General features: G+C 34.8%; 1 protein-coding gene across 3 annotated transcripts in view; it reads right to left on the bottom strand.

Moving 5' to 3' along the window:
- Positions 1-9,712, bottom strand: part of LOC144448717 (myotubularin-related protein 13-like) — a 101,968-nt gene extending 92,256 nt beyond the window's left edge. For all 3 annotated transcript variants that reach the window (XM_078139014.1, XM_078139018.1, XM_078139015.1), the window contains exon 1: positions 9,585-9,712. In XM_078139014.1, the coding sequence (XP_077995140.1) occupies positions 9,585-9,639 (55 nt within the window). In that variant the 5' untranslated portion in view covers positions 9,640-9,712. The remainder of the gene's footprint in view (positions 1-9,584) is intronic.
- Positions 9,713-22,032: the final 12,320 nt, after the last annotated feature.

Genomic DNA, 22,032 nt, shown 5'->3' with positions numbered 1-22,032 from the left:
TATGAGTGACCGAAGCAGTCTGTGTCATTATTAGTCGGTTGATGAATAGTGACAAAACCCTTAGGTCACGAGTATGACAAACATATTGGAGAATACATACATGTAATTATACCCTGCCAGTAATACCGAAGAAAAATCTAGGAAAGTAATGACAATTTTGAACTAATATTTTGAACACAACAGAGCGATGTAGACGCGCATTGTTGTGAAATACATGTAGACACACATTGTCATGACCTAGAATGACCAGCATATAAATTCCATATTTTTGGCTTACATTGTAATGTATACATGTTGTACATACACGTACATGTATACATGTATGTCTCTGTATATTTGTAGATATGTACATATTGGAATTTATTTTCAGTACATTGTCATATCATGTTCTAACTAGAAGATATGACTTTCTCTGTTTATTTTAATTTACCGTATAATATTCATAACGACACAAATGTATTTTTATCAGGCAATACAAATTTATATTAATCAGTAATACCATGGAAGTATTACATGTAGCTAACAAGACATACATAGTACATGACTGTGTAATGTAATATCAGTCCTTCCTACCTCTGTGGTAATATCCATTTTTATCCAGTTCCCCCATTCCCAGGGTTTCCCAAACACAATTACAGCACACTGTATGTATTACAATATGCCAGTTTTACCTGACATCCTCCTTTTTGTTACCCCAACAAGCAACATTAGCAAACACAATGGCCATTATTGTGTGACTGGCTATTGTGCATACATTCATAAATGTGCATAAACAGTAAACAATACTGAATGGGCCTATGAAGAACTCAGCTAAATTTCACCAGAGTTATCTTTCTCTGTTAATCTGGGTTCTAAAACCAGAGCAAAAAAAAACAAGGCATGCAGTATGTATATTGTATTGCATATATCCACATGGTGTCCAATTAGCTTGGATAATCCAGGTTCTACCAGAATAGTGAAAACAATGTAGTCTATTTGTTTACTCAGGAGGTGAAACATGGCCATGGGGTCCCATTAGCTCAGTTGGGGCTCAGCTTATCAATGTCATTAGCCCAGTCAGGACCTAGTTTATAGTTCTCCTGACATGATATTGTGCCCCTAATACTGTATGGTTGTTGTGGTTTGAAATTACTATCATCTGGCTTTTGTAAAAATAAATATTGTTGAAATCTAAAGGACATCAAAGTTTCAAACATGTACATTTTTACATGTACAATACAGCTCAGACTCTGCTGAGGTCATTGTCTCTCCTACATAACAAATAGTCTACATTAGAATCCAGTCATGTGGTATTTTGACTCTCTCTCTCTTTCCCCTACCCGCCTGGCATTTCACTAGAAGTTTTTTACTTACAAGTTACAGTGTCCATATGACTGACAAATGGGTATTTATTTTGGATTTTTCATTCCTAAACAACTTTACTATACTATAGATATTTTCCTATTTGAAATAACAATGTGAAACAACATTATACCAAGTCATTGTTTGTAACTTGATAAACTGCCAAAAAAAAAAAAAAAATATGTGTGTGATATGTTTGCTATTGTACGTACACACTTTTTAGACACTTTCTAGTTTTTGGTAAATTATTGAATTACAAACATGGATTTGATATGTGTGTGTGTGTGTGTGTGTGTGTGTGTGTGTGTGTGTGTGTGTATTACTAAGGCCACAAAACTGCTCTATATTTGTAGTTATGATAACAATTTACAATATAATAGTTACTGTCATGATCACCGTTTTTCCTAAATTTTTCACAGATTTTGCTTGAGAAGGTATAATTATATTTACAATATTCCTTGATATTTTTCTTTGAAAATACCTGTGACCATAGATCTCCAAGATCTACATGTATGTTGTGACATAAGGGTTTCGTCACTACTTGTACTTGTCTAACAACTGATATTTTTTGTTGTTTTGATACCATTTGTGCATAAAATTGAAAGTGGTTTGAATGTCTGTGTGTGTGTCTTTGTGTGTCTGTGTCTGTGTGTATTTGTGTGGGAATGTGTATACAATGTACATGTATGTACATTGTATGTGTATGTTTGTCTAAAGTTGCATGCGTGTCACTGGGTAATGTCTGCATACGTACATGCATGTCTGTGTCTGTGTACATACTGTATTAATACATGTACATCTGTAAATTGTACATGTATACATCATCTGTAAACGGGGGGAGTATACTGTACATGTACATGTGCCCTTTTGTAAGCTGAAGTCAAGCCTACTAAATCACCAAAGACAGAAATTAACTTTAAACTATTGTAAGTAATCAACAACACAACAGATTTTGAGTGATGAAAAGTCTACATTATCAAACAAAAGCTTGACTTGTGCTGGTATGTCGCACAACTTAGCTTCCTAAATATATCATTAATTCTGGACAGAAATGAATGTAATAAATAGTAGACAGTCCACTAAACACTTCGTTGAAACGTGACTGTGCTAAGTATGTCAATGACAAGTCAACTAAAAATATAATTACACTGGGAAATATTTAGGGTAGCTCAACGTACAGTGTACATTCCATGTTGTAAACATACTCTTGCCTGGAATCCATACTGTCCTGTTTGGAGACACACATCCAGAGTTTTTGCTATGGGTTGACAGGTCTACATGTACATAGGAACGAAATCTGGTATAATATATGTGTACAAATGTAGTTTTTCATACCTTGTACCATATTTTTGGTAAGGAACCTTTGTAAATTAGCTGGAGAACTTGGGTAGATTATACATTATACCAACATGTACATGTACTACCTCAGTGTTTCTGTATAAGGGCGGTAAGCAGGTAAAATCTACTGGGGTTCCCCAATTATTTTACCGGCGTTCCCAAACAAAATTATGGTAGAATAGATTGTATAGGAAACTACATGTAATTTTCACCTATTTCCCCATTTGTTACCAGGATTACCCAACCTTACCAAAAACACTATGCAATGTACATACACGTATATCGTATATATGTACATACATTAACTGAAAACAAAGCACGTCATTAACAGTTAATAGGATCCCAAACTTTATCAAAAACATGAACTGTGCAATGACTAAAGTTTGATTACGACAAAATCAATTCCTTTTTGTCAAGAAGTCCAACTGATCGTTATTCTAATACTACTCTACAGTACACTATTAATGTTACTCCTTAAACAATTGATATGACATCCAAATACTTCTTGATAATGTACTAACCCTACACTGTAACACATACATTTATATCGCAAAGAATATCATGTAGTTTGACAAACAATTTGGACTTAGAGGGAGCTTCACTTATACAATGTATGTGTTGTTATTTAACACATAACAGCTGGACTTCATCAAATTGATTAACTTCTATTAATTTCAGACTACATTTATTCAGCGTGAATTTATCTTCTAAACTTGGTAGTCAGAGTTAGCAAAGCATCCGTTCAATTTGGGACATTTTTTTTATTGATTTTCATTGAGTCGTTGACTGAATGGATGACCACCTTATGAATTTGGTAGTCAAGATAATATGATGTTTGTGTGCCCTGAAATATTGTCAATTTCTAGAACTGGTCACTGCCATTATGGCTGATGGAAGTACACATTTACAGTATGTGCTAACAATTAGTAACATTACAGGAGATTTCGTCTTAGCTTGCAAATGCTATTAAACAATGTATCAAGATCGGTGAGACAGATCACAAGGTTTTATGTTGAGATAAACACAATAAAAGATAACACACAAACATCACTACTATACTAGTACAGTGTCACCTTTGTGTTTTGTTTATTTGTATACATCAATGTTATAACTAATTAACAAAATACAGAGCACACACTGTGAATGGATGTTTGTGTATTATCTTTTATTGTGTCTATCTCAACATCAAACTTTGTGATCAGTCTCACTGATCTTGATACATGTCATTTGCAAGCTAAGATGAAATCTCCTGTAATCATAGGTTGTGTATGGTTTCTGGGTTCGTATAATACCTGTTTATCTAGTCTAAAAAAACAATGATGTCACCGGACATAAACACATGATAATCCAAACACTATTTTAATTAATCATTTGAACTGACAAATTAATCAAATTCAAAGGATATCAATTATCTAATGACCTAGAATGTTGTTATTGTATGGTATGGAAAAAGTGAATAATTTTAGCGGACATTTTTTTAGATAATAAATATCGTCATATTAATTATGCAAATATTTCTGTGGGCACCCCCCTTCATCACCTGTAAACACCACACCACCCTAATCACAACCTATAAACGTCCCCCTCCCCATTCATAACCTGTAAACACCTCACCACCCCAATCATAACCTGTAAACACCCCAACACCCCAATCATAACCTGTAAACACTCCCCCCACCCTAATTCATCACCTGTAAACATCCCATCCCCATTCATCATTGCCATGGAAACATTGTAGGGAGCCCACCTCCACCCATTATGATCTCATAATATTATACATTTTGTAATGATTTTGTATACAATGTCCTTGATTTTAAATCTAAAAATAACGACCACACTCTAGAGTATTACATTTGAATATTGTGCAATTAATTCAATATGTTTATTTCCTTGTTATACAATGTACAACACTATACTTCATGAATATGTAAATTATAAGAATTTACTTCCTGTTTTTGGATTTTCATGTACTGATGTTGTTTACCACAGATAATACCAGGTTAACAGGTAAATTGTTTATAAATGCGTTAGCTACAACTAAAACGTTGTTTTTGAATTGTTTTGTTAGATATAAATTATAATGAGTTAATCATAATATCATACATATGATGTACACAGTAACACCCTGAACAGTTTTGAATCACAAGTTGGTAAACATTTGTATAGCAGTACACATACAAGTATGATACAATACTACATGTATATCCAATCAAATCAAATTGATTTTGAGGTCCGCACCCAAAAATCAACACCCAGAATAAATCATGATTTCAACTTATTACTATACTACTTATACTATTCATAAACAAAATACACTTTCTAATTTTTTTTTTGTTATTTTAACAATTTTCAGTGAATATATTGCAGTGCTGATTAAAAGAAATACTACCCCATATACCTAGTGCGGGGTTTTGGGGTTTTTTTTGTTATTGTAACAATTTTCAGTGAATATATTGTAGTGCTGATTAAAAGAAATACTGCCCCATTTACCTAGTGCAGGTTTAATTAAATGTACAACTCCATGTATTTGCTAATATTCAGTGTTTGTCTTGATTTAGTATTGTTTAATGGCAGCGTAACAAAATATAAAATTTCCACAATTGCCTAATAATGTCCAGTTTGTGTTTTATTTTTGTGCTGTCATTATGGAGTACACATATCTGTACTATGTAAAGTCTACACATAATACTTGTATATATACTACACAGTCATTAGTATGAAATGCAAAACCATTCCCTAAAAATTTAGTTTCTGTTTTGTTTTTGTGTTGTTGTGGGCAGTGTCATGAATATACAAATATTTCTTGATATGTTAGTTTCTGTTTTGTTTTTGTGTTGTTGTGGGCAGTGACATGAATGTACAAATATTTCTTGATACGTTAGTTTCTGTTTTGTTTCTGTTTTATTGTTGGACATGACAGGCCAGTGACGATATTTACAAAGTTATTCATGTATTTCCTAGAATAATTCATAGTTTCTGTTTTGTTTTCAATGCTTTTGTTTCTGAAGGCAAATAAAAGGTAAAATTTAAATCAAATAAATTCCTAACATAAATTTTGTACACCTATCACTGGTTCTCTTTTTAAAAATTATTTCTTTCAGAAAAATAAAATTCCATTCCCTATTCTTAATTATTTGGAGAACTTGAATTAAACTTAAAAGTCAACAGGTTGGAAGTCTTAAAATTACTTGCATTCACATTTGTATTTTGTAAATGCTATCAAGGAATTTCAGTTTGACAATTTTTATTTTTAATTTCTTTAAATTCCTTTAAATTCTATCTATAATTTCTTTAAATTCTATCTATAATTTCTTTTAAATTCTATTTTTAATTTCTTTTAAATTCTATTTTTAATTTCTTTAAATTTGATTTTTAATTTCTTTAAATTCTATTTTTAATTTCTTTAAATTCTATTTTTAATTTCTTTAAATTTGATTTTTAATTTCTTTAAATTCTATTTTTAATTTCTTTAAATTCTATTTTTAATTTCTTTAAATTTGATTTTTAATTTCTTTAAATTCTATTTTTAATTTCTTTAAATTCTATTTTTAATTTCTTTAAATTTGATTTTTAATTTCTTTAAATTCTATTTTTAATTTCTTTAAATTTGATTTTTAATTTCTTTAAATTCTATTTTTAATTTCTTTTAAATTCTATTTTTAATTTCTTTAAATTTGATTTTTAATTTCTTTAAATTCTATTTTTAATTTCTTTAAATTCTATTTTTAATTTCTTTAAATTCTATTTTTAATTTCTTTTAAATTCTATTTTTAATTTCTTTAAATTTGATTTTTAATTTCTTTAAATTCTATTTTTAATTTCTTTAAATTTGATTTTTAATTTCTTTAAATTCTATTTTTAATTTCTTTAAATTTGATTTTCATTAATCAAATACAAAAATATATGGAAAGTCTTGTTACAGAATTCATACTTGACTTTGATTTCATTAGAAAGAAATAAAGAACACACAGTACAGGAAAAATGTATCCTGTATGTATAAAATGAAATACTTTATTGATAGTTGACAGTGTCAACATAAATTATGCTAAGATATCAGGTGACCACTCAAGGTCGTATAATAACTACTAGAAATTACATATGATATTGTCATTATAATTACAATATGTCTAGGTTTACAGAATGAAATAAATGACATATATTCATAGACCAAAGATAACCATGTGTTTAACATTTCCCCATTATTAATATTACAAAGAGATGTGCTACATGTACATCAATATGTCTTTTTCCAGATGGATGTGGTGTCATATTCCGGTGTCATATTACATCTGGAAAGGGGGGGGGGGGGGGGGGGGGGGGAGTGTCACATTCCAGCTGAGGGGGGCAAATACATGTATCAGATAGAGGGGATGTCATATTCTAGCTGAAGGTGGTGTCATATTCCACCTGAAGGACGGGTGTCGCATTCCAGCTGAGGGGGGCAAATATATGTATCAGATGGAGGAGTGTAATTTTTCCAGCTGGAGGGGGTACCATTTTTCAGCTTGAGGGGGGATGTCGCATTCCACCTTAGGGAGGCTAATACATGTATCAGATGGAGGAGGTATTCCATCATATATATATATGATATCCCATTCTGTATTGTACATCATATTACATGTACTACAAAAGTACATGTATAGCATACCAAGTGGGGGGGTTTGGGGATGGTATTGTATTTCATCATCTCAGTGAGCTATGTGCTTATCAAAAAATGCCTGATATTAGATTTATTGTTTGTTTTATTGTTTATTTTGCTTGTTTATTTATTTTTCTGGATGGGTTTATTTCTTCATCACAATGTGATTTTCATATATCCAAAAATAAAATGTTTACAAACTGATTTCAAAAACTACAAAATCAACTTCAAAAATAAAGGTGAGATTTAGCTTACTAATTAATAAAATCTTACCTCTGTTCAATCCTAACCATGAAACTAGTCTACACCTATATAAAACGTCCCCATGGATTTGAACTATGCAAGGTCATTACCAATAAAAGTAAACTCTTAAATTGGCACATGATGAGTTTTTACTCTTAAGTGAAAATACTTACATAAATAAACTATTCTAGTATAACGTTAATGTGCTATACACATTACAATTGTCTTCTGGCATTTTTAGAACTGTTGATTGCATTTTTGCGATTTCCTTGAAATTATTTTATATACTACACTAGAAACAAAACTACAATGTATATACATGTAATACAATAAATGACATGCTAAAAAAATAAGTGATGATGCTAAGTTGTCGGAAAATTATTAAAATGTTATACTTAATTTAATTTGATTATCTCAGGTGAGAACATATTCAATGGTACAAAAAAAATTACTCAAATTAAAAAATTAACATTGTATGGATTATGTCGTCAAATGATTCTTGCTCGTCTTTCAAGTACAAAATTTCCTCTGAAAGTCTCAATTTGAACAACACCTAGTTCACTGTCATGTGTACTTGAATAGAATACAGCTTCTCAAAATTTAAAAAAATATAGTCTGGACTCGAACTGTCCAAAATAAGTCAAATTAAGTAACGAAAGATACTATGAAAATAAAATATCTCAATATATAGCATACTGTGAAATATTAAATTTTCACTTGGAATTTGTTTTCTCCTTTTTTGTTGGTGTAATTTTCCACCAAAAATAAAGTCCCTTGAAAATATTTGTTATTCATAGATACCATACACACATGTAGCTTCCTAAATCAGTGAATATCATTAGGTCCAGGAAAAAGAGTAAATTTCTCTTGAGAAAATAAAATACAATGAAGATGTAGTATTTGACTGTGTGGACAACAGAAATATTATGTAATTATGTAAAATGACAAATATTTCATGACACAGAAATTATCCAGATCAGTTGAATTAAAATTACAGTGATTAGTAGGTCAACCATTATTTTAGCATCTGACATGTCTGTGACTACATTACATACATTACATGGTGATAGTATTTTTAGTTAGACTTGACCTTGAGGGTCATATTACATCAGACATTATAGACTGTACATTACTGTCATTAGGAATTTAAAGCCTATTAAACTATCTATGACGTGACACTTGAACTCCTTGGTGTCATCTCAAATTTCATTTTATCCTTACACCCTACAATGTACACATACATGTAGTAAGTCTGACTGGTTATTACGACATTTACAGTTTGTACACACAAACCAAAATACTAGATTGCTACACATGCCTGTTTCAAATTATCTCATTTTCACACGCCATAATCTGTTTATTTTGCATATAATTGTCAATAAAACCGCGTCTTAGTTCGCGGTAAAACCACGAGGTTTGGACGAAGGATATTGGAACAGAGATACGGATATGAGACATAGTTCAAACACCGTTCCCTTCGTTAAAGTCACTCGACGTTCTCTAAGAGTTTCGTGTATTGTAACACGCCCATGTACCGATTCACTATAAACTCACTCACTTCCTCGACCCATTCGTTATTCTTAATCACAGGAACCCCAACAAGATTTTTTTAGTACTATAGTAATACAATAGCTAGAAAACCGAGCACACACATCGAAAATGATCTGTCAAAAGCCGGTTACATGTATGTTTCGGCACAAGGTAATGGCACAAATACAATGAAACGTCAGCTGATCTTAGATGCACGAACTATGGGGCCGGGGGATTTCGGCGTCGCGTTCCGTTAAGTGTGCATTCTGGTTATTGCAGACTACTAACGGTTAACAACAACCTACTGATTGACCTGGCGACATAGTGATTTCAGATCAATGGTTGAAATGTCAAAAACCGGCACTATACTGTCATGCTGAGTGAGGACGGCGTTGTGAAACGGGACGCTGTTTTTGATGCAGGAGGGGCCCAACAAAATATTACACAGAAGTCGTATAAATCTCCAGTTATCAAAGAAAATTTTTGTACTCACGTTCTTTGTCGTGGTCATAGCCCACCAAAACGAAGTAGTCTGCCAAGCGAGACATCTCAACGCCGTAAATTTCCACAGGACATTTTCTTACGAGCTCAATTCCGACATTTTACACTGCCGCCATATTGGATTCCAGGATATCTGTTTCTGCGCAGAAAAGTGCGCATATCCCGGCCTGCTCCACGCACCGGTAAACTTTCGCGAACTTTACTCAGTTATACCCTTCACTCGCAATCGAGAAAGTGTAGTTAATGCAAGACAGATGAGAGAATGATTGCAATTCGTCATTAAAGGTTCAATGGGTACTAATGTTGTCTTTTAATCTCGTAAAAGCTTTCCATGTTAACACTGCTATTGTCCTAAATGTATTTCACAGAATAATTGTCTGTTAGAAGCAAGGTTACCCTGGACAAATCACGGTGTAAAAGCCTCTAACATAATTTATTCCAAGGTAATTCTCTGTTTATTTGTGTCCCCTTTTCATGCCATTTGCATGATGCTTTTCGAGGAACAAAAGTATTAGTTTTTGATGAAGTAGTAGGAGCGGTGGTGGTCGGATACAGTAGTACGTAACTTGCACGAAACCAGATTTTGATAATCGTACATTTTTAGTACCAGTTTTCGCATTAATCCCACAATCGAATTGGTTCCACCACAGACAAGTACGAAATTACTTGTCTGTGATCCCAATAAACATTTTTTGGTGAGAAGGACGTGCTACTATTGACGATATTTAACTGATAATTACAGTTATCAAAGTAACAGATAAAAAATATAAATCCCGAAAGTTCATGATTTGTACATTGAAAGCAATTACCAAGATGGCTACAAATATTGCATCTGATAGCACGCATACACTTTACTGTTATGTGTGTGTGTGTGGGGGGGGGGGGGGTCATTAAAACAAAGCCCGACAACAGGAACATAGCAACACGATGTCACACGAATTATGGAATAGATATAGAAACACGTTTGTATCGTCTGCAATAAACTTGCGCACTAGGTCTCAAACCATCCCGTTATCTAGACGAGGTTAATATGCCCACTGTTCCATTGTTGTTGTTGTTGTTGTTGTTGTTGTTGTTGTTGTTGTTGTTGTTGTTGTTTATATCTCCTTTTTAACCATTTTTCGAGTAATTTCGTTCTCAATTATTATGCGTTACTTACAATGTCTATTTGGTATGTACAGTTTTATTTCGTCTTACTGTTTTGTTATTAGCTATATATGTATTTCTCTCCTTGGTTCTGGTGCTTGTATTTGTATGTGCTGTTGACGCCGAAATGCATTCCCAATACTATTTTTGATTACTATAAATAATGATAACAATTATTACATGTATTTCCAAACATTTCATACCGATTTATATTTGCGCTTACTGAAGACAAATGTGTGACGGTTAGTTCACCATGGGTCACTTCGACGTAGAAAACACTGGAACGTGGAATCATTCTAGATCGATGTCTTGTGAACGAACGAAGAAACTGGTCGAAAATCTATAGTTTCACAGTCTACTGATACGAATGGTTTCGAAATGGTACCGGGTTGCCAGGCTACCTGTTAAGTAGCTTACAGAAGTACGTTAACGTACCTGTGCGTGAATGAATATACAACAGACGTACATAACTACAAACTAGTACTGTGAGTGTATCGTCGCAAACCACAGCCTCTTTTACGGCACCGTCGAAACTTGCCGTCAGAACAGGTAGTCTCGTTATTTCGAAGTGTAGCGGAAGAAATAACAGCTCTGGTTTGCGAGAATATGTGTCACATGCAGACGCTGTACTCTACCAACACAACACAACACAACACAACACAACACAACACAACACAACACAACACAACACAACACAACACAACACAACACAACACAACACAACACAACACAACACAACGCGTCTTGGGTCCACATATCGCCGGTTTTGCCATAATAGTCACCATCCTTGACATATAAAGTGAATTAGAAAGGGTAGAAAGAACGCCCACAGTTATTCAACTTTATAAGTAGTAACATCAACGTGCTTCCTATATGTCCTGATCATCGGCCCTTATCAGAGTAAGACAACTAAACCCCTGATAGTTAAACCTGACAGGCCTCTATAGGTGGAATTCAGGCTGCCATGAATTCCAATATTTTTCATAGAGTGGGTGTCATTCAACACTCTAAATATAGACTATAGTAAAGGATGTCATTTCACCGTCAGTAATATGTTGTCATTCGTTTTTCCCAATATAGTATTTGTTGTCATTCCACTTATTCTATAGAGTAGAGGCTGTCACTCCACTTTTTTGTAGAGTGGAGGGTGTCAGTGTGCACTCTAAATATAGTAAAAGGGTGCCACTCTTATCAAATAAATGTTTTAATTAGTATTTCACGATATAGTATTTGCTGGCAATCCACTTCTTATAGAGTAGAGGCTGTCACTCCACTTATAGTATAGAGTAGAGGCTGTCACTCCACTTACATTATAGAGTAGAGGCTGTCATTCCACTTTTTTGAAAAATAGAGGATGTCATTCCACCTTTTTCATCGAATAAATGTTGTCATTCATTTTATTGTCACCCGATAGGAAGAATACAACTGATAATCGGAGGGGGGGGGGCAAACAGTAATAAATACTTCCTGCCTTGGGATCTCAGCCACATCTAGTTTTAGTCTCCTGTACAACTGACTACATTATAACGAACCACTGAGGTCCCTCCACATTGTACACATATTTCCACCAATGAGGGCGCTCTTACTGTTATCGTCACAAAGTTGTCTTATTTATATACAATCGTTATTGCTTCATCTGAGATTGCTCAAGAATACAGTGCATTACGTCATCAATCCAATATTTGTTATGATTACGTATACGTTGTCAAATACGGTAACTTCACAAGCTTCCTTCATCAGATAGCTGTTTTTAAATATGGGAAAACTTTACACTTTCCACTAAAATGATCAAGTGGAATTTTCGTAAATGGAAATAGGCAGCTTTGGTTTTGGATGAAAATAAGTATTTACTTTGGATTTTTATTTGATAAAACAACTTTAATACTTTAATCAACTTACAAACAATGTGAAACAACATAGAGCAACTCCAAAGTGAAGAAACCTACAAAATTTAATGTGTTATTGTACGTGTAAGGAGTGGTTTGTAAATAAATCTCATTCTGTCTACGCCTACACCACGTCAGTCGTTTTCCCCACAAGGACGCGTAATGTTGCCTGAATTGAGGATTTTTACCAGCGGTGGATACGAACTGTCGAATAATGTTGCTACGAATATATCAGCGTATTCTCCACACACTATGTATGCTCGCCTGTTGCATAGATCCTCCAATTGATCTATGCATACCTGTTGATACTACGAAAAAAATGTATGTACATATACGTCCTGGCAGTAATGGTATTTTTTTATCCATTCATACAAACAAGATGGCGTAAATGTAGACATCATTTATATCCCGTAACGTTATACGCTATGTATCAATCGTGACAGTATCCAGCCATATTGGTAAAATTACGTGTCCCTATGGTTTCCCCACCTGTTGAAGTATTACCATGCCCAAATAATTTGATTACATGTGTTTATTTGTAATAATAATTAAGTGATAAATGTGGTACGTGGATTGTAGGAAAGTTATTGTGCTTCCCAGTGATATTAAGTTGTCACAAGTTTACTTTTAAAAAGTTTAATATTCAATTCGAGTACTACCATAAAATGTTTCGTGAAAGTATTGTCCCTTCTCACGACCGTATGGAGAAAGAGACAAAAAGTACACGAATCAATGATAGATTACTTCTGTTGTATTAAATGTGGATGTGTTACATTCACAACTGCGACATGTGTGACACCCCCCGGCTGCGATTCGCTGATAAGTGTTCGCATGTGGCACCCCAGGTTTTCTTCGCTGGAAAGTGCTCACACCATTTTCCTCGTCTCCATCATGACCATCGTATTTGCATGTTCTTTGACCTTCAATTCCAGGTGTCTCAACGCTTCGATATCTTCAACATCTGGCGTTGTTACCACGTGATCGGCGTCAGATGTCATCGATGAAACACTCCGTTCTTCACGACTTGGAACGGGCGCAGGTCCTGGTCCGAACGGATACAGACATGTAGGTGGCGCTATTGTAGGCAGAGATGGATTCATAGCACCACACATTGGATTCTGTACCTATACGGTGAAAAGAAGCAAGTAAAGGTCATTGAAAATGCGAAAATGTAGTTCTTAATTTCTCTATTTGTTAGTTGATCTATATGGACTTGCACACGAAATGTTAATGAATGTACAGTTAGCGTGATCATTTAATAAGTAATGAAAGAAAATACCCAATACGGAAATTAATGATATGTTTTAAAGGGTGCTACCCCTCCCCCTCTCTCTCGCTCTCCCTCTCTTTCTTTCTTTCTTTCTTTCTCTGTCTGTCTGTCTGTCTGTCTGTCTGTCTGTCTGTCTGTCTGTCTGTCTGTCTGTCTGTCTGTCTGTCTGTCTGTCTGTCTGTCTGCCTGCCTGCCCGCCTCTCTCTCTCTCTCTCTCTCTCTCTCTCTCTCTCTCTCTCTCTCTCTCTCTCTCTCTCTCTCTCTCTCTCTCTCTCTCTCTCTCTCTCTCTCTCTCTCTCTCTCTCTCTCTCTCTCTCTCTCTCTCTCTCTCAGTAAATTTCTAATTCCAACACCACACACTTCAGTATATCTACATTGATTTCACAATATTTGCCAAACATACAGCAAACGAGAATAAAGTGATGAACGAAATATATAGACAAAATACAATCATTACCGTGGTAAACGAGTAGGGATGAGGTGGCCAATATGCATACGGATTTCCATGGCAACGGAACATATGATGCAGATGCTGTTCTTTTTTTCTCCATTTTGCTCGCCTATTCTGGAACCATACCTGTTGTAATAAACGGTCTCACAATCAGTTTATATTCACATTTCCATGGTGGTCTGTCAAAATCATGGAACTTCTATCATGAATCATGGATCGAGATTGATGAAAACAACTTTCTTTAGGGGCGAGATCCATAGTTCAATGTAGGATTTAAAAAAGTAATGCTTGTGGTTTTTGTTTGTTTGTTTGTTTGTTTGTTTGTTTGTTTGTTTGTTTGTTTGTTTGTTTGTTTGTTTGTTTGTGTGTTTGTGGGTTGGATGGGTTAGGGTGAATTGTATGTATGTATGTATGTATGTATGTATGTATGTATGTATGTATGTATGTATGTATGTATGTATGTATGTATGTATGTATGCATGCATGCATGCATGCATGCATGCATGCATGCATGTATGTATGTATGTATGTATGTATGTATGTATGTATGTATGTATGTATGTAGGAAACTTGTGAGACAGTCCGAATAAATATATGTAATCCGACGTTTCGAATAAAAATTCTTTTTCAAGGTATTTATAGGCAAGACATATTAGGTAAACACCTGAATATATGTGGAACAGAACGACAAACGCTCGTGATTAACGGTTATACGTGTGAAAAGTTCTAATATCCGCACGCACCAATTAGAACCAAATAGAACACGCCTGAAGTATAAAATAAGCGTGGTTAGACTGGGAATGACGTGAATAATCTATTAATTCCAAGGGGTTCCAGCGTTCCGAGACGGAAAATGATTTCCCCTTTCTTCAACCTCAGTAGTTTCTCATCGCCAGAAATCTTACAAATTCCTGAAATAGACACTGCGATCGTTGGTAATAAAATGCATAGACACGGGATAGTTATGATTCTTTTGTCTGGTCAGACGGAGATGTTCCACGAAACGATCACCAAGACGACGTACAGTTGAACCTATATATAGAAAACCACATTTTTGACATGTAATGCAATACACTACGTTAGTACTAATACAAGTAAATCTACTTGTAACAGGCACACTGTTCTTAGGGCCAAAACATGATTAGTATTAATAATGAAACGACATGTACCACATCGAGTACGATCGCATGGAAATGAACCAGCATTAACTTCCAATCAATGTTGTTCTGTATGGACCACCATATCTCTAAGATTGGTATCACGACGCCAAGCTACTGTTCTTAACTCTAGTGGAAAAGGGATGGTATGTTAGAGCCAATATGGGACGATCGTTGTTACTCTTCTGATCACGTGATTTGATACAAGCTTCCCTAGACAAAGATGACACCTCAAGTAAGGCCGCATTTGGTAACCGACATTGGATAACCACATTGATGCGTGCAAAATTCAGCAGACCTTTCTCTGAAATCCAAATCACTACTACAAATACGACGTAAACGAAGTAATTGTGAATAGGGAATGGAATCTCTACACTTATTAGGATGTGATGAACCATACTACAAATATGAATGTGAATCAGTAGGTTTAGTATAAATAGATGTAGCTATATCATCATCATCAATCCTAAGGGAGATGTCAAGAAAATTGATAGTTAGTTCAGAAATATCATAAGTATACTGAATAGCAGGATTAAAATTACATATGTAGTTAATAAATTGCATAAGTTCCTCAAGTTTGAGTGACGCTGCACCAACGCCATCATCAATAAATCCTTTATATATTCCGAGGATAATCTTTACCGCTAGTTTATTTTCACGCAAAACTTAATGTTTCCCCTTTTAAAAGGACAGTCATCACAAATTTCAATTCACTCTTATGATGTGATAGCAATAAACCCTGAGGGGTTATTATACCAATTGACTCCGTATAATACATACATACATACATACATACATACATACATACATACATACATACATACACACACACGTACGTACGTACGTACGTACATACATACATACATACATACATACATACATACATACATACATACATGCATGCATGCATGCATGCATGCATGCATGTATGTATGCAGGCAGGCAGGCAGGCAGGCAGGCAGGCAGACAGACAGACAGACGCGCGCGCGCAAACACACACACACACACACACACACACACACACATACATACACACACATATACATACACACACATATTTATATATATTGATGTTATTTTTAGTTTGTTTCAGGTCTTATGAATATTCATACTTCAAGTCGAGGGAACGGTAACCAAGACACCCTTACCTGGACACGTGATTCCGGTAGACCAATCCGACGTGCTAATCTCTCGCGAACGAACATATCAGGGTAATGAGTTCGGCGGAACACTCTTTCAAGTTCCTGTAGTTGTCGACTAGAGAAAGTAGTTCGGCTTCTTTTCGGTTTCTCACCTTTCGGTATATTATCGTTATCAACCACCTCCTTTGCTCTGTTGCATTGAGGCACTGGAAGAGATTGTGATGAAAGTCATTATAACATTAATCAGGGGTTAGTAGTCAGATTTAAAGTGGCTATATGTATGGGGATTGGATATTTATTTTTGATTTTTAATTTTTTTAATTAATAAAACAATTTTATCATGGCTTCCTACATGAAAAATCAATGTGGAACAGCATAGACCAAGTCCTTGTTTGCAACTCAATAAATTGCAAACAAAAAAACCCCAGAAAAAGTGTAAAAAAAAAAAAAAGTTTTTGTACGTACAATAATAAACTTTTTACACATTTTTAGCTTTTTTGCAAATTTATTGAGTTACAAACAAGGATTGCCATATGTTGTTTTCATTGATTTTTCAAGTACAACATGATAAAACTGGCTGTTAAAACTATATTATATTAGTTAAAATATTATCATGACAGTGACTGAACTGCAAGTGGGAAGAAATTGTTGCTAAAACTTTACAGGCCTCACTTGAAGGACCGATAGCGGCGACCAGAAAAAAGGAACTGAAAAAAGGGATTATTTGTAGGATGTGTACTATTACTGTTACTACCATTGAGAGCTTCTATGAATAATCCGACGTTTAGAGGCCTATTAGCCGATAAGAAGACATTTAGTTTCTCTATGGACATGGTTCGATAATAGTTACAAAACCAAGATTACTTTGTACTTTTTATTGATGGCTAGAAAAAAAGTAAAGTTCAAAACCATCATTACACGCTGTAACATTGACCCGATATGGTGGCGCCATGATGGTCGAACGATCAGCTTGGAATCTACAGGTTGAAGCCCGGGTTCGAGCCTCGTCGTTGCCGTTCGTTTCGCCGGGAATGGCTTGGGCAAGATTTGAACATGATTGTGCCTCAGTCTGCTATGCTCGAACCTAGCTGTAGAATTAGGGACCTGTAGGACAGAGGTTAGTATATGAATGCTTTTATCCTATGACTTATAGAGGTTGGATTGTATGCTCCCCAGGGAGTTGAGGAAGTATAAAGCGACGTTGTGCGACTATATGTCCGTGCCGGGGGTAGTAATTCGCTTTTGAAATGAGCACAGTGTGGGAAACATTGACCATTTCGATGATTATGCGCAAAAGAGAACATTCGTGAATACATTATTATGGTAATATCAATGGAATATCAGTGTTGACAAACTGACAATCGACAAAATTATAATAATTTTATTCTGCGTCTTCTTTGACATTGTTTATTCTTCTCTGTGATTTTAGGTTCAAACATTTGTAGCAATTAAAAAAAATTGAATGCCAGAGGCTGTTTCTCACCCCTAATAATTTTTCTTTGAAAATATCAGATGTATATCTCGACGAAATATTTACTTGTAACAAATGAGATCTGAGAATGTACACCCGTTGATCAAAGCTCCTTACGTTTAAACAACGAATTTTATCAGACATTAGTGAAAACTGTGAGTTAGGCCTAAACTTATTACTATTAACGTTGATTCTACAATATGCATTCAATTTCATTGGTAGATGAGTACAATACTTCAAACAAACAAACAAACCGACTCATTTGAAAATGAAAATATTATTCAACCTGGTGTAATTGTAACACATTGGTACCATTGAAGTCATTAAAGGCTAGAAATAAGTGCAGTTTTAGAGTCGAAATACATACACACACATACACACACACATACATACATACACACATACATAATACACACATACATACATACATACATACATACATACATACATACATACACACACACATACATACATACATACATACATACATACATACATACACACACACACACACACACACACACACACACACACACACACACACACAAACACATGCAGTTTGGGCGATGCATGGTACAAGTACTTCTATGGAAACCGAGGGCTAGCTATAGCTTTTAGATAGAAACAATCTCAGTTTTGTTTGATGTGGTAGACCACAGAAGTGGGTGATAACAGTGCCTTTGCAGCGCGAATATAATCACCCTGTGCCCATGATAGTGTAATTAAAGTCTCCAAAATATACACTGTAAGATTATGGAAGTCATTAGCAAAGCTGTGAGCAATAGCTTATATGAGCATATCACAACAATATTGTTAGTTTGTGTCTATCTTAGTTTAGCTGTAATCTCGGTTTTCGCTGTCGTCAGGCGAAAACGTGCGTCTTGAACGGTGCCATAAAAGAGGCCGTGTTTTACGACGATGTGTCGTAACGGTTTTACTGTACACGCACTTTGCAATATTATAGTAACACTTAGTCTCATTAATTTCGGGATTATATTTTCGATTCTTACTAAAAAAAGACAGATTTTACATCTCAATCTTCAAGTTTTGGTTATCTCTTTCAAGACTTACACTTTAAAGTTAAAATATTGCAAAACAATAATTGGTATCCACTGTTTTTGAAATGTTACATTTTTATCAGCAAAATATCAAAAAAGTGTACGAAAATAAAAAAAAACAAAATAGATCACAAGGTGTTAGTAGACATATTGACAAATCAACCATGGCTTTATATACTTCTACTGCACACAATGTCTTTAACCACCTTCAAAACAATTTGCATGTTTTACATGTACAACCAGCTCCACTGTACTCTGACTGTCCTTAATTTGTAAATTTGTTATTATACTTCCTAATGGGCAAAATTACGAAAACATGTAAATGGAAGAAAATGCACGGCGGATATCTTAAGTTGATTGTGCTACGACTTCAAAGATGTTTTAAGTGACATATATACATACATACATACATACATATATATATATATATATATATATATATATATATATATATATATATATATATATATATATATATATATATATATATATATATGATTACGGTCTAAGGAATATGTTCGAAAAGAGGTGATGATGATGATGATGATGATGATGATGATGATGATGATGATGATGATGATGATGATGATGATGACGTTGATGGTGATGGTGGTGATGATGATGATGATGATGATGATGATGATGATGATGATGATGATGATGACGATGACGACGACGACGACGACGACGATGAAGAAGAAAAAGGAGATGATGATGATGATGATGATGATGATGATGATGATGATGATGATGATGATGATGATGGTGATGGTGGTGGTGGTGGTGGTAGTAGTAGTGGTTGCAGTGGTGGTGATGATAACGGTGGTGATTTTGGAATTCTAGGGAATGCATCAGAGGGAAATAGAAAACACATATAAAGACAAGATGGTGGGAAGATGATAAAGAAAACAAAAGAAAAAAGAAAGAAAGATTACCGTTATTTGAAGTATTTGCTGTCACGTGTATATTACCATCGTTACAGTCTTCCTTTCGTAGCAAATTATTGATCGAAAATTGATGACAGAATTGTTGTTTTCTTGGATCAGCTGTATGTACGATGTCGTTGTCGACGACATCAAACATCTCAGGGATATCCAAATCACCGAGTGAACTGATATCGTTTCTGATTCCCACGTCAGGGGCTAACGCTGCTGCTTCATCTTGCCGGAACATCGCTCGAATTTGATCATGGTAAACCGAAAAGTTTTGAGTGGTTGCCGAGAGGTTCTTCGTCGATTCCTCAGCCATCAAATTGATTTGCGCAGCATTAGGATTGTCCATTTTGTCAATAGATTGCACCTTATATGAGAACGAAAAAACTTGTGTCTAAATAACTTCAATGTTTCTGCGTATGTCAGGACAACGCTGAGCACAACAGAAGTGTGTTTCAGACACCCGAAATTAATCACACACTGTTTACGTCAAAACAAACGTTGGCAAAGCAATACATGAAAGTGTGTCTGCAACCCGAAAGTATGCACTCCTTGTTTTGAGACAACGAATCTCAAAGTAACTGAAAAAACAGGATTTCTGCAACCCGAAATTATGCTCCGCGTATATCAAGACAACGGAATACACAGAAGGGAAATTAATCACCGTAAAATGCCAGATTTGTTCCTCTAGCGATAGAGGTGAAAACGATCGACTTTGTACGATTTCAAAACTCCGAGGTGAAAATTGATAGCAAAGTCAATCAGATTGGTTCTATTGTAGATGCTCCAGGCTGATAAGTAGGCGCGTCACACGTCATAATTGCATTGAACGAGTGTTTGTGGCACAATGGGACCAGAGAATTGTAAGATTTCATAACTTTAGGGTAATACGCATGATTACAGTTGCTTTGGGAAAGGGAGGTCACCCTTTAGTATTACATTGGTTTCCACAATGGATTGAATTGGGAATTGATGAACTGTTGCTGTACAGAAGTCAAACTATAGGTTGGTGTATAAGTACTAATAATGACTTTATTTAGATCAACTTTTCGTACGCTTGACAGAGTCCAGATATGCGTACAACGACTTTACATACGGATTCTTCAACGAACTAAAAACAAAATTTAAAAGTTATCAGTTTAAAGTAGGTAAGGATGTGATTTGTAAATAAACTGGGTGAAAAAATGTAATCACTACGTCACGTCCAGTGTTGCTTACCCATATGTTAAATAAATAATTTGATTACTTGTAGTTATTTATTTATTTATTTATTTATTTATTTATTTATTTATTTATTTATTTGTGTTCATGTTCGTCAGTGTTGTTTCATGTTTTGCGAGTCGGAAAACCAAAAATTACAATAAACACTTAAATTATAGTGATTTAAGTATCCCAGTAAATGTAGTTTTTTTTTTTTAGCTCAGTACCTATTCCTTCTTGCGATAACGCCCCGCCCCCTTGACTCAACAGATTCAGATATAGTGATGGTCGAATGGTGCTGTGTAATATTTTGTATTGTCGATTTGTTCATATGCTAATTCAGCTTTTTATTTCCTGAACGTATTCTCCATTGATGATACAACTAATATGCAATGATACAGCCAATTTCACCTAACCGTACCAAAACAGAGTGTGTCATAACGTTATTGTCAATCTTGATATTGTATATATGGTTGCTAAAGACAGCCGACGTTAAGTAACAACACATTCTCTATTTTGATCCCATAATGCAATTTTATTAGAGACTACCAGTAATCAAAACATGCATAATCACTACTGTAATAATGTTATGGACATTTAGAGTTCTTTCACACATATTTCATTCACTGCCGGTGAAATTTGAGAGAGAGAGAGAGAGAGAGAGAGAGAGAGAGAGAGAGAGAGAGAGAGAGAGAGAGAGAGAGAGAGAGAGAGAGAGAGAGAGAGA

Source organism: Glandiceps talaboti, chromosome 17 (genome assembly GCF_964340395.1).
Source record: "Glandiceps talaboti chromosome 17, keGlaTala1.1, whole genome shotgun sequence".
In the NCBI taxonomy this organism is placed as follows: domain Eukaryota; kingdom Metazoa; phylum Hemichordata; class Enteropneusta; family Spengelidae; genus Glandiceps; species Glandiceps talaboti.
The sequence above is the reverse complement of the archived record's forward strand: the minus strand, read 5'-3'. Positions and strand labels throughout refer to the sequence as shown.